We start from the raw sequence: 14,215 nt of genomic DNA, 5'->3' as shown, positions 1-14,215 counted from the left end.
ATATATTTTTAGCATACAGAGTAGCTTAAAAGCAAGCTGTTCTGCTCCTTTATGTATGCACACTGTCACACAAAATGAAGAACAGGTATACTGCCTATTAAATAACTTCATAAGTTACATCTAAGAAGTAACATCATTGTCAAAACTCAAGTAGAAACACATAATAACAGATTTATCAGACTGAAGTAATCTGGAAGGCTAGTAATGTCATGGCAGGTGTATCACTACTACTTTACTCCACCTAAATCCATCTTAAGTACTTGTGCAGTGACAGCTACTCTTGTGTGTCATATTCTAGCTAAATGATTTGAATACATTCATGGGTACCAGCTGAACAAACTTTTCAGTTGAACTAAAAACTTTATAATCTCTGTCTATGGTTCCATAAGACACAAAGTAAAATAATTTCATTTGAGTGAATGCTGGTAATATGAAGATTTCATTAGAACTTAAAGAAATAAATGTCCCTTCATCAACATTACGGCCAGCTGAACAAATTTTGATATGTATACATACCTCCACTTCCTATTTATTGTGAAACATAAACTGCATATCAACATCTGAAAGCATCATTATAGTATTCTTATAAGGAATGTGGAATATGGGAGGCAAAAATTAGCATAAAATGTCTCAGCAGTTGCACTGGTTTTGAAATATCCTGTTATCTCTGATACCATCTAAAGTCTACTGTCAATTTCTTACTGCTGATGGGGGTGGGGGTGTCCAAGGAGAATTGCAGCATACAATTACTTTAACTAAGTGTATGTGTACAGTACTGTATTTCCAGGTGTGGGTATTTTCATTGTCTTGCACAATTAACAAAAGTGCTTTCCATTAGTTATGAATTTCATTATGGTCCGTATTGACAATTGATCACTATCAAAGGGTAGGTGGACCCTTCTCTACCCTTTGATAGCAAAACTGTTTTGTCATTACATTTGCAGGGACTACAATGATCAATCCTATAACACTGGACTGTAGACAGTCACAAGGATTAGAGTATATGTGTACCAAGAACACTGAATTGTAGGCCCTTCATCGCTAATTTCAGTGTGCAGAGAGTATGTTTTGTACACAAAGTACAATTTGTCTCGTTAGGTCAAGTATGCGGTAACTCGGAAGAAAAAAATGTAAAAATTCTCTTTAAAGGAGAAATTAAGAATTTTAGAAGAAATAGGCAATGATGACACTAAATCTGATGTTGGAAATTAGATTTTTTGCATTATTTTCAAACATCACAGACTTCAACAGCAGCAATGGCCAGTTACATCGTTTTGGAGAGATATGAAATAAGCTTGGAAGGAGCAACAGTAGAGGGAAGCAGTGAACGATTGTATCCTCCACATGATGTATTTAATGCCAAATCATATGTTGGCACTGAAAGGCGAAATGTGGTACGGTGGAAAGAAATCTAAAGAGACAATAACTACAATGGTGAGTGTTCACTTAACACGCACAGAAAACTTGCCCCCTCCCCCCAACTCAATTATTAGAAAGTACAGACTTGCATAGTGATTTAAAGGATTAAATACCCTACCATGTGAGTACAGCCATAATCAAAGAGCATGGATGACTGGTGAAAGTTTTCACTCGTGGCTGCTTGAAGTGGAAAGAAAAATGAAAGCCTTTATATAAAAAAAAATTCTACTTCTAGTAGACAACTGCTCTTTCCATAACAATATTCCAAGGCAGATGGAATTCATTAAAGGGATTATGTTACTACCTAACTGCATGTCTAAACTGCAGCCTCCAATCAGGCGATAATCTGTACAACCAAAGTGCATTATTGGTCACGATTAAGACTCGCTGTTGGAGTACAAACATAACCATTCTAGAAGCCATGGAAATATTCATGACTGTGTGGAGAAGCTTGCCTTCAACAGTGATAACGAATGACTGGTGGAAGCCTGGGATTTCATCTCCGATTCAGAATGAAGGAAAACAACAAACCTGCTGTTGTCATAAAACTGGACACAGAAATTTGGAGAAAAATCCCACCTCTGCAAATGTAACTGCAGTGATTTTATTGGCATAGACAATGGAGAGACTGTGAAAAGCAAGATTACAGGAGAGGACATAATTCACAGTATTATGGAAGAAAAGGAAAAGTGAGTGAAAATTGTGAAGATAATGGTGATACTAGTGGTGATGAAGGTGAGAGAAAAACCTGTCTGTTTCCAAGGCTGTAACTGTTTCTAGTGAATTATGGTGTTTTCTGGTTAAACAGAAAAATGCTCCCAATAATGTGATGAAATGTGCAAGTCTTATCGTTAACTACCTAGAAGAGTCCAATGTAAAAACTTCAGCGGAAAATAAATATTACACCGAGCAAATGGCTGTGCGGTTTGGGTCACGTAGCTATCAGTTTCCATTCGGGAGATAGTGGGTTCGAACTCCACTGCCGACAGCCCTGAAGATGGTTCTCCATGATTTCCCATTTTCACACCAGGCAAATGGTGGGGATGGAGGGGATGGACCTTAATTAAGGCCACGGCCCTTTTCTATCCCATCATTGCCATAAGACCTATCTGTGTTGGTGCAACGTAAAGGAGATTGGAAAAAAACAGCTTTTTTCTCTAAATGAAACAGGTGAGTTATACATACTACTGTGAAAATAAAATTCAGGATTTCTGACAAAGTAGGCCTAGGTAAAAAGGACACTTGTATTTGTATAATTTCACGTCTAGAATGGTTTGTTCTTGTGTACATTCAGTTGAAGAAAATTTCAATACAATGAAAATAATTTCACGGACCCCAGCATTTTGTTATACCGACATTTGATTGTAAAACGTGAACAACGGAATGTAGTAACTTATCCTAGACTCCTCCATGACGTGAGATGATTAGCTTTCCACCTCTACATCCAAAGTACAGATTTTCTTAAATGCATCTAAAATTTATGATGGTCTAAGTAGAGGCACACTAAACTTTCTCAGAATGCCCATTTTCTGTGTCATTTTCATTCCAATATTGCTCCATTATGCTCATCTTATAATAATGGAGTAGTGAGACAACACCATTCACCATAATACCATACCTTGACCTTAGACTGGACTATACGAACTAACCTGACCACAGCTGGAAGGTTACAGTGGATTACAACCCTGATAATTTGTCCTTGAATATTATCACTATGTTTCAGTTGTCTATCTTGGAAAATATTTTGTTTCATACAATGCTGTTAAATAACGACTAATCTAATTTTAAGCAATGCTTTTTCATTGCTCCAAGCTAATTAAAAAAACATATTACTAATACAATTGAATGGGTGAAAACCATAACGGTATAAGTGACATTTCTTTAAAAAATGAGTTAAGTGCAGGATGTAACTCCAGGAGGATGTATCCTTTCACCAACCAGGGGATACAAGTGATAGCGGTAATATTCTGCGCTCTAGTGATGGGTGGTATAACTACAAATACCATGCTTTATATGAGTGTTGAAGATGTTTAAATGTCTTTTTCTCTGAATGACCAAAATGTTACTTATACCGTTATGGTTTTCACCCATTCAATTGAAGACATGTTTGGAAAAAGGACTAATATTCAATTAGGGAAAAAAAAAAAAAAAATTGGGCTATTGCGTTATGTTATAACGGCAAGATGATATTTTTGTGTTTTTCAAAATGCTTTTTCTGTAATGTCAAGCATGGGCTAACCAACTGCTGCAACACACCTGCTTTGTAGTGGAAAGCAATTTAACTATTAGATAAGCAGGATAGCCAACCAAGAGTCAAATATTCTACGTGAAAAAAATACATTGTTAAATAATTATTTTTGTCAAGTTTGAGGAGTGCTTATAGCTTTTACACAATAAAATATTAAAACCAAACGAGTTCACTGTGTACTTTGGATTGCATAGCTGTGAGCTTGCATTTGGGAGATGGTGGATTTGAATCCTGCCATGGGTGGCCCTGAAGATGGTTTTCCGTGGTTTTCCATTTTCATACTAATTCAAAATGTTGGGACTGAACCTTAATTTAGGTCATGACCACTACCTTCCCAATCCTAGCCCTTTTCCATCCTTGCATTGCCAAAAAAACCTTTGATGGTTACTGTGAAACTACAAGCAAAAACAAAATTATAATATTATAATTATACTATTATAATCATGTCAACTGTGGTGCTTGAACTGTTTTGTTTAGGTTGGTGTGGTTAAACGATAGCAGAAGCAAAGGTGGGAAGGGGAGGGAATGATGATGTAACTGTGAAAATGAGAAAATCTTATGTAAGAAATATACATTTATACTGTCTGCTCAAATCTCAGTCCACAAAAAAGTGTAGGCTAAGCTGCTTTTCCATGTATGTCTTCAATTTCTGTTTTTGACATCAAAAGAAGTCTGCATGTGGGAAAAAGTTTAATGTAAGAAAACCAATATAAAGAATAATGCACAATATCCTCCTATATTTGAGCTAATGCAATTAACTCCCCATTGTTCATTTCTGATACAACACTTTCCAAGGATTCAGGCCTAACCACTCATGATTACTCTGAAGGTGTAAAATATATCAGAATACTGTTTCCTACTTATTAGTCATTTCTACATATAACATGGATATCTGCAATGTCTAATACTTTATTACTTTTCCTTTAATTTTGAAGACTAACTTTACTTATGGTTTATACAGTATCCTACTATAATGACTGACAAGACATATAATTCCTCTTGCTGAAAGAGGCTGCAAGACTGATAAAGACCACAAGTACTTTTTTGGTGAGATTCTAAGACAGTATTTCTTTATGTGATGTGTTATGACACAATCTTTTTTTTTTATTTGTTCCCCAAAGCAATTTCTTTATGAATGCATAATAATAAATTAACTATTTTCCCTCTCTCATTTCTACAATTACATTACAACACCACAAGCCATTCCCAACCCACAGCTTCTAGGTTTCCAAAAGAAACAGGCAATACTCCACAACTACTGCAAATGCTGCATTGAACCACTATGAGAGAGGAAGAAATAAATAAAATGAAATTGAATCTCTGATTTTAATAGAAGATTTCCATTTAAAATAAATCAACACAAAAATGTTGCAGACATTATAATCCAGTAGAGACTTGGTAGTTCCAGGTTCTGTGTAATCTAAGCCAATCTTATGAAAACTAAGCATTAAAAAATATAATAAAATACCTTTTATACAGTTCTCACAAGTATGTTTTTTTGTTTACAATGTACATACTATTACATACTGACAGATATCTTTTAGGTTGAGTTTTGGTGAGTACATATACTGTTCCTTTGTTGCTGCTTCTTTATTTGTCCCTTTCCTAATTGAAATTGTGTGTCCATTATGGAAAATAAAAACCCCACCCAAGTACAGCTGTCACTACAAGAAAAAAAAAATCAGGATCAGGCTGACCATTATAGCAATCAGCAATACGCACACCTGTATGTTACTCCTAACCTTGGCAAATGTTTCAATTGTTAAAATGATTAGTGAACCTGCTTAAGACTGTGGAGAAGAAGAAGAGCCTGAAGAGACTCTACCAGTGATGACACACGCTAAGGGTTTGGCAGTGCTAGATGCATTACTGCGCTACGCCAGCAGGAAGAAGAAGCTATGTCGACTGACATTATGTTTCTTACGTGATGCCCCATCACTGCTGCTCAAAATATTGGGCTCTATTTTAAAACAGAAAACTGTATACAACTCCCATATTTAAATTCAGGTTTCTTTCTAACTTGGTATAATGTTAGCCCATATCTAACACAAGTAAGTACTGTATTAGCTCCCTCTGTGGATCAGTGGTAGAGTATTGGCCTCCAGATTTCACGATAGCAGGTTCAAACCTGCAAGAGGTAGTTGGATTTTTGAATGGTGGTAAAGAATCCATTCAACACTCCATGTTGTATGATTGTGAGCACGTAAAAGATCTCTGGCGATATATTTGGTATTCACCCGACAAAATGGATCAAAACTCAACCACAGCCATAGACGCCCAAGAGAGGTTCGGTTTAGTCTGCCATCTATTAGGCCTAGAATAATTCGGAATGTCAAAATTGAAAAGCAGGCAGCCAGATGGCATTGCATTAAAATGTCTGCACACAGTAGCTGAGGCCATACAATTGTTATTTACTGTATTGTACTATTTGTTGTACTTATTAAACATTTATTCACGCATTATGTTTTGATCTGTTCTTATTTCCATGTAATGTGAGTTAAAAAAAATAATTCGAGGACACGTGAACCCCAATTAGCATGAATTACTGAGGCTCTACTGTATAAGAAACTGACACAGTATGGAATTAGATTGCCTGAAATGTGAAGCGATACCAAACGCCAGTACTTGAAATTCAAGCCAACAGGACAAACTCTGAGGGAGGAGGTGGTATTCAAAAGAAATCTTGCTTTGATTGGATATAGTGCAATAAAAAAATATCATTTGAATAAAATGGACCATTTTAGACAGTCTAATATACAGGTCTAGTGAAGATGTGGTTGGAAATTGTGGCAGACATTAACAAAATCCAGTGAAACCATATCAACATTATATAAGCTCATACAAAACCACGAGTCAACTTGTTCAATTTTGAAAGACACCAACTTAAAGTACAGTGAATACAAATGTGTTTCTACAGAAATACAGTAGGACCAGCCTTTATAAGAAAAAAAGATTAAATTAAAGGCCATATAGCCTTCTATTTGGTTCCATACAAAACAAGTCACCTTGATATTTATATTTGAGAGAGGAAGATAGACATATTTTATTTCCAAATGAGGAAAAATGTCACTTAAAGCTTCTAGATAATAAGTTATATACTCCACAGCTGCCACCAGAATAAGCTGCCAAAGTTCGGGTTATATGTCATACATAACCTTGATGAGAGAAAAAAAATTACTGTTATGCTAATTCATTCTAAGTGCAAAAGTAAACGTAAGAACAGGTATATTTAATCAGTTAAACAGTGTTTCAGATTGCAATAACCTTACAAATATTTGGTAAAATCTGACAAATTACATGCAAACATACATCACACATACCGATATATCCATCCACTCCGTTAATAATCCTTCACCGAGAATCCTAAAACTTAAGTCTGCATTGTCCAAGGCATAAAAAGTAGCCTATCTGCATTCTTTCATGCGTAAATATAAAAAAAAACACTGTAGTATGCTAAGATACACAAGGATGATCAATAATAATATAAATATAAAAATCAGTTATAACAAAGCATTTAATTTACATTTACCATTGGACAATTCTACGCAAGAACAAAATTCAGCATCAATTAATACATAAAAAATACTGGTTCACTCCTTTGCAATTTTTCTTTCTCACAGTTTAATTGCTGGCACATGACTAATCTATAGTGTTAGTTTACATATGTTCTGTGTAAAAAATAAATCTTACAAAATTGACAGGTAATTACATTAAGTTTAGATTCACTGCTTAATGTAAATCTAAAATAAAAAGCTGCTGTGGATGACAAGAAAAATGGGATGGAATGTTTGATGATAAATGTATAAATAGATAATGTTTACTGTAACACATTTTGACCTTACACTTCTACTGGAAGTACAGTACCAACTCTCCTGATGGTAGGTGAGACAATATCAAACTGTCACCAGCCAAAACACGCTATGGCACGAAGCCTTGGGCTACTATTTCTCTGAAAGTGCTCTATCCATTATCAGTTACATTTCCGCAGTAACTTCAGTTTCTAAATCCTCCATCTTGGCAAGAGGAGCTTTACGAGGGTTAATCTGCAAAAGGAAAAAAAAGGAAACCTTACAACATGAAACAGTTTTGGTACATACGGTATATATGTACATAAAAAAGTAATCTCAGGTAATGTAAGTGTTCAAGTCTTAATGCTTGTTGACATATTCTCAGACACCAGCTGTATGGACTAATAACAGAAAATCTCACACTGGTACTCATTATAACATAGTTGGCCATTAAATCATATAACAGAACATTAATTTGTGATATTTCCCAACAATCTGATTAGTTGTCTCTTAATAAAACATTCATATTTAAGAACTCCAATAAAATGAAATAGCCTGACATGAGAAAAGTCATGGGATAATACTATGCATTTAAATGTAATATAATGGCCAGGTACACAAAGCAAGGCAAAGTAAGTAATAAGAGTTCGGAGTGTTTCTCATAACTTCTTCAAACAACGTAAAAATATAAGGCACCATAGGTTTCTAACAAAATACTTCTAAAAGCACGTAATCTTGCCTTAAAGTGGATTCTTTACAGCTTCTCTAAGGTATTGTTCATTATTTTCAGTGTCCAGCTCCATGGCTAAATGGTTAGCATGCTGGCCTTTGGTCCAGTGGGTCCCAGGTTCGATTCCTGGCCAGGTCGGAGATTTTAACCTTAATTGGTTAATTCCAAAGGCTCGGGGGCTGGGTGTGTGTGGTGTATTCAGCATTAGAAATCATCCTAGGTAGAGCCCTCATCTTCACAGACGTGCAGGTCACCTAATAGGCCGTTTACGAGAAAAAGACCCGCACCAGGCCTCTCCGGAGACCATCCATCATCATCATCATCATCATTATTATTATTATTTTCAGTGCACTCTTTCACAAATTTGTCAATGTAATCATATATTTTAAGAGCTTGATCAACATACCGTCCATTTTCCTATCAACTTACTGCAGTGAACTTGTAAGGAAATGCGGTGCTCATTGTTATGTATATATATATTTAGCATGTGAAGCAGGGCTATCTTTAAAAAGATTGTACAGAAATCTGAAAATATGAAAAAAAGTCGCAGTAGGTTTTGGAGATCCCAGTTTTCATGGCTCCATTCACTGCATACAAACTGCACGTGCCTACATCAAGAAGAGATTTACCCTTGGAGTTTAGCACTTGCAAATGCTTTTAAGGTTTTTAAATAAAACTGAGGTTAACATTCAGCCCATTAATTGAAACTTGAAGAATATTTCCCAATGGTAAGGAGAGTCCATGTATAAACCCATCTGATAAGTTATCTGCAGCTGCCCTGCCTAAAAATACTATACCTTTAGAAACTTTTTGATGATTTACATCCCAAAACCTTACACACAAGTCCATTTGACATCCTAAATTTGTTTAATTATTTGTCAAAACAAACAACGTAGTCAGAGCACTGTTATGTCATTTTGCAAACTTTCTTTAAAATGTGGTCCTAATCCATGATTTATAACATAGGAAGCTTTAGTCTTGCCCCTAGTGAAGTTCTGAGCAATTTTACTGTCTGGGAGCCTTGTTTTGAATACTGCAAAGATTTCATCACAAGAGCTGAAAGACATCTTTCCAGTGACAAGAGCCGATATGGATTCAGCTGATGTAACATCATCTTCATTCAGACTGAAAGTCTTTAAACTCATGTGACTTGTTCCTGACACTGCAATTCTTTTGTAGCTATGGATGTAGTGCTAACTGTTGATTACATATCTTTGGAGATGGAGAAGAGGCATCTTTCTTTGCAAAGAAAGAAATTGTTGGCTGGGAAGACTTAGCTTTCATGTATTTTACTTGAGTAGGTCCTTTAGCATGAGAAGCAATCGTTTGTTTACCCATATTACAAAGTTTGAACGATTTACGACACACTTTACAATATGCTGAAGTTACATTGTTTACCAATATGTCCAACCAACCACTCAATTCGGGAAACACTCTGCTGTCTAGCCAAAGTTTATTAAATGTACACTGTTTGTTAGCCATTGTTATGAGTTTCAAGCAAGCATCCTAGAAATGAAATAAAAACGAATAACATAAAATGGTTGTTTTATGTGTTTGAAAAGTGTGGGAATTTTTCACCCTCATGTAAGAAGATGCAAGAGCTATTCCGTCTTGAAATTCTGCATGTAATTGGTTCCGTTGTTCTGGAAGGGTGCTATGTGCAAACTGGGAGGGGGGGGGGGGATTTATATCTTCGATGCTGAGACCTTTCACATTGTGATGCAATATATAAAAGATGGGAGTAAAATGGCAGATACTGTTGTTCCGTAGCAATGATTGTATATAATACAAATAGGTCAATGAAAAGAAATAGAAGATTTTGAGATGAAGCATTTTCTTTTTTTTTTTGCTTAAAAAAAGAAGTCTTTTCATTTTTATTAAGGTATTGCTAAAGATTTTAGTTTAAAATGAAAGTGTGAAATGTTAAAAGAAGATAACTAATCATAAAATTATACATTATTTGAGTAAACACATCATTGAAGTGTAATATATTATACATGTTGTGTGTGTCCTCCGCACCTACAATCTCCGCAGCCCGCCCGACACATGGATGTTTCCAGAGACCACGAGGCAGATTGCAGTGCGCTGACGTGATCGTCGGTGACGTCAGCCAGCGCTATAAAAGGAGCAACATTTCTCGCCTCTCCAGGACTCCTACAGTGTCCAACGACCAGACTACACCGCACGTCAGACATGGAGGCACCCTCTTAAAAATGTGTTCTGAATAGGTGGACTGATACCTGGCCGTGAGGTTTCACCTCTGGACAATGCCTCATTCATCGTGCATCCCGTATCTACGTCAAGCACCCCATGCAAGCATTCTGCTACTGACTCAAGTCCCCTACAGTGCCCCGACTCCAATCATAGCATTCTGCTATATACGAACACTAGACGCAAGTTCCTTGCAAGTTATACGCCTTCTGTTAGCATTCTGCTAGTACGAACTCTCTCTCTACAAGTTCCACTTGTTATTATACATGACCGATAGTTTTCGACTATCAAGAACATTCTCTCATTTGAACAGACTGTCTCATCAAGACAAGATTGAATGTACAGTAGAGTCTCGCTCAACCGACCTTCGCTTATCCGACACTCCGTGTTATCCGACAGTGGTAGGCTTAATTTGAACTTTAGGTGGATGCAATTCTGGGACACGGGGTGTGGAGGGTGCGACTTTGGGACAAGCACTAGCAGTCATGCGGTAGGATTTTTGCTATGTAGTATTGGTTGGGTGCGGATGTTATAGTTTTCATATCCTATGTGAGTATGGCGAGTAAACGTAAGAAAGTGATTGTTTCTGTGGAAGACAAGTAGAGTGGGTTAAAGAGACTGGATAAAGGGGAAACTCTCCAAAAAATGGCTTCGGATTATGGTGTTGGACATGTTACAGTGGGAGACTGGAAACATACGAGGGAATAAATTGAAAAGTGGTGCTCTACCAGAGCAACAAGTGATGCACTGAAAAAAAAAAAAAAAAAAAAAAAAAAAAAAAAAAAAAAAAAAAAAAAAAAAAAAAAAAAAAAAAAAGAAAAATGTGAGTACGAAAAAGTAAGTGAAGCACTATTTCTCTGGTTCACTAAAAACCAGGAAAAGGGCTTGTCAATATCTGGCCCCATTCTGCAAGAAATGGCGGTGTATATCCAGAAGGAGTTTAATAAAGGGACCCTGCTTTTACTGCTATTGCTGGGTGGCTTGATCGGTGGGAAAAACGGTACGGCATTGGGCAGCTTAATATCTGTGGAGAAGAACTGTCAGCTAAATCCGATGCGGTTGTGAAATTTAAAAGACAATTTCAAGAAATAATTCTTGGTGAAGGATTAACCGGTGATCAGATTTTTAATTGTGATGAGACTGGGCTGAATTTCAAGATGCTGACATCAAAACTCTTGCAGCCCAAGCCAAGACGTCTGCACCTGGCTACAGGCGTAGTAAGGAAAGAGTACTGCATCTACTGTACAATTGAATTAATAAGACAATAAATAGAGTCCCGTAAAACAAAGTACGTAATACAGTATAGTCTTCCTGTTTGTTTTAGTTCATTTTCAAAGTTATTCTGTATTATCTGACATTTTCGGTGATCCGACGTACTCCAGGTCCCGTTTAGGTCTGATAATCGAGACTCTACTGTATATAAGAATCCCAATTCTTACATATGTAAATATCATTCAGGCCCTCAGCCTACTACCTTATATTAACATTAAACGTGTGCAACTCAACAAGCTTCAAGAAAAGTTTTGTTCTATTTCATGTACATACTGTATAAATGTGTTGAAGCAATAAACTTTTATGTTGTGCCTTGTATACCAAGCTCCTTGTATACAACAGTACATTTAAAAGAAATACGCGCATAACTGTAATATATATATATATATATATATATATATATAAATTAGTGTAAGAAAAAATTCATAAAAGGCAAGTATCGGCATATGATCCATAACCAAAGTGTTAATAAGATTTATTCCGTATACTAACAAGAAATATCCTAAGTTTCAGTGACAGACAGATGGAATTCTAAATGTAGAGGAGATATGGGAACTCCGATCAATAAAGAAGACATCAAACATGAGTATTATCCCTTATTTCCCTTTTTATTTGTAATGTAGAATGATGTAATTAGAATTGTGCTGTAGAGATTTCTTTTCATAATTGCATTCTAGTTGAGATTCATATGCCAGTGCCGTTTCAAAAGTGGTAATGAACATTAAAAGAAGATATTAACTCTACATCCAGATGAAAAGTTCTGCGACATTGGATTTGGTAGTGTTGAAGTAAAACCACACAGGGCCATAATATTTAAGATACATGATAATTTTATAAGTTATAAACTTCATTATAAACCGTATTGGAGATCAGAATATCAACGTTTACAAACAAATGAATTAAACCACCTTTCCAATACTTCACAATCATTATATTTAGGATACAAACATTATACAGATGTTAAAAATTGGGTCACGTTTCGCTTAAACATAGTAAGTATCATCAGCCAGAAAAATATAACCCCAAAGTTAGGTCAGGGCCCTTAACCTAATTTCATAAAGTAGAATTATTCACTAAGGTCTAATAGTTCACAAAGGTAAAATCTGAATCAACCATAAAAACTAATCAAATTGCACTAAGTTAAAATTATTATAGTGAATGATTAGAATTGCTTATGTCATATAAAAGGAGAATAATATGAAATATAATGTCAAAATTATAATTTGACCATGTGTGAAGTAATCAAAATCATTACAATCTCAATAATATAATTATTTTATAGCTGTGTTCTTCAATCCTTCTAAAAACATCAGATTAAATGAAATATAGATAAATAAAACCACTGGTTAAAATTCATTTCAAATTGATGAAAAAACGAGAGTAAGGTAAAAAAAATCACAGAATAGTTGGTTGAAAAACGAAAGCTTGTAAAGTTGAATTGAATTCCATCTGAAAGGGTGTGGATGTGTGGAAATTTGTCCAACTTTCTTCTGGATGGTGAGCTAAAGCCATAGACTGTCGTACGCGAGTTCCATATAGGGAGTTCAACATAGCCTTAGATGCAGAATAAATCACAATAAAGTCGCTTGGTGAAGTCCCTTATGTTAACAGAGAGGTGACTGTTCATCCTAGCTGCTCGTGAAGGTCTGGCAGTCGTTAGCTTACTGCTACGTGTATTGGTTATTCACAGTGATATTGTGAACTGTAATAAACTGAGATCATGAATAGTACTTTTAATGAATATAATGGGTTTTTGAGCGGAATACACTTTTCTTCATGTATGATGACTGGTGAAGGTAAGTTATATATTGTGTATGTTGTATGAAGGAGAATAATCAATGTTTACTTCAAAACGGAAAATATGGGGAGTATGTATATGGAATTATCCGGAGGCCCCGGGTTCGATTCCCGGCCAGGTCAGGGATTTTTACCTGGACCTGAGGGCTGGTTCGAGGTCCACTCAGCCTACGTGATTAGAATTGAGGAGCTATCTAACGGTGAGATAGTGGCCCAGGTCTAGAAAGCCAAGAATAGCGGTCGAGAGGATTCGTTGTGCTGACCACACGACACCTTCGGGCTGAGCAGCGGTCGCTTGGTAGGCCAAGGCCCTTCAAGGCCTGTAGTGCCATGGGGTTTGTTTGTTTGTTTGTTTGTTTGTTTGTTTGTTTTTATGTATATGGAATTTGGGAATAAAGTGGTTTGTCACAGTAACATCCAACCAGTGTGGATTTGTTAAGGGCTGCAGCATTATCGATGCCATCCATGCCACACGTCTATTGATGGAAAAACATAGGGAGAGGCAGAAGAGTGTACACATGGCATTTCTGGACCTAGAAAAAGCATTTGACCAAGTCCCGCATGACCTCATCTGGCGAGCTCTTCGTAGTCATGAAGTCCCGGAAGCCTATGTAAGCTGGGTACAACTTATGTATCATAATACAACTAGTGTGGGCCGGAGTCCAGCTGGAATCTCTCCGCCTTTTGATATCACCGTGGGTGTACATCAGGGCTCCGTTCTATCGCCTTTATTATTTATCCTCTGCTTGG

The 14,215-nt window shown here is 36.3% G+C and overlaps 1 protein-coding gene across 1 annotated transcript in view; it reads right to left on the bottom strand.

Annotated features, from left to right (window-relative positions):
- Positions 1-7,163: 7,163 nt before the first annotated feature.
- Positions 7,164-14,215, bottom strand: part of l(2)gl (LLGL domain-containing protein l(2)gl) — a 452,154-nt gene continuing 445,102 nt past the window's right edge. Inside the window, exon 21 of the mRNA XM_068228315.1 lies at positions 7,164-7,710. Within this exon, the coding sequence (XP_068084416.1) occupies positions 7,706-7,710 (5 nt within the window). The 3' untranslated portion in view covers positions 7,164-7,705. The remainder of the gene's footprint in view (positions 7,711-14,215) is intronic.

Source organism: Anabrus simplex, chromosome 6, assembly GCF_040414725.1.
Source record: "Anabrus simplex isolate iqAnaSimp1 chromosome 6, ASM4041472v1, whole genome shotgun sequence".
Lineage (NCBI taxonomy): Eukaryota > Metazoa > Arthropoda > Insecta > Orthoptera > Tettigoniidae > Anabrus > Anabrus simplex.
The sequence above is the reverse complement of the archived record's forward strand: the minus strand, read 5'-3'. Positions and strand labels throughout refer to the sequence as shown.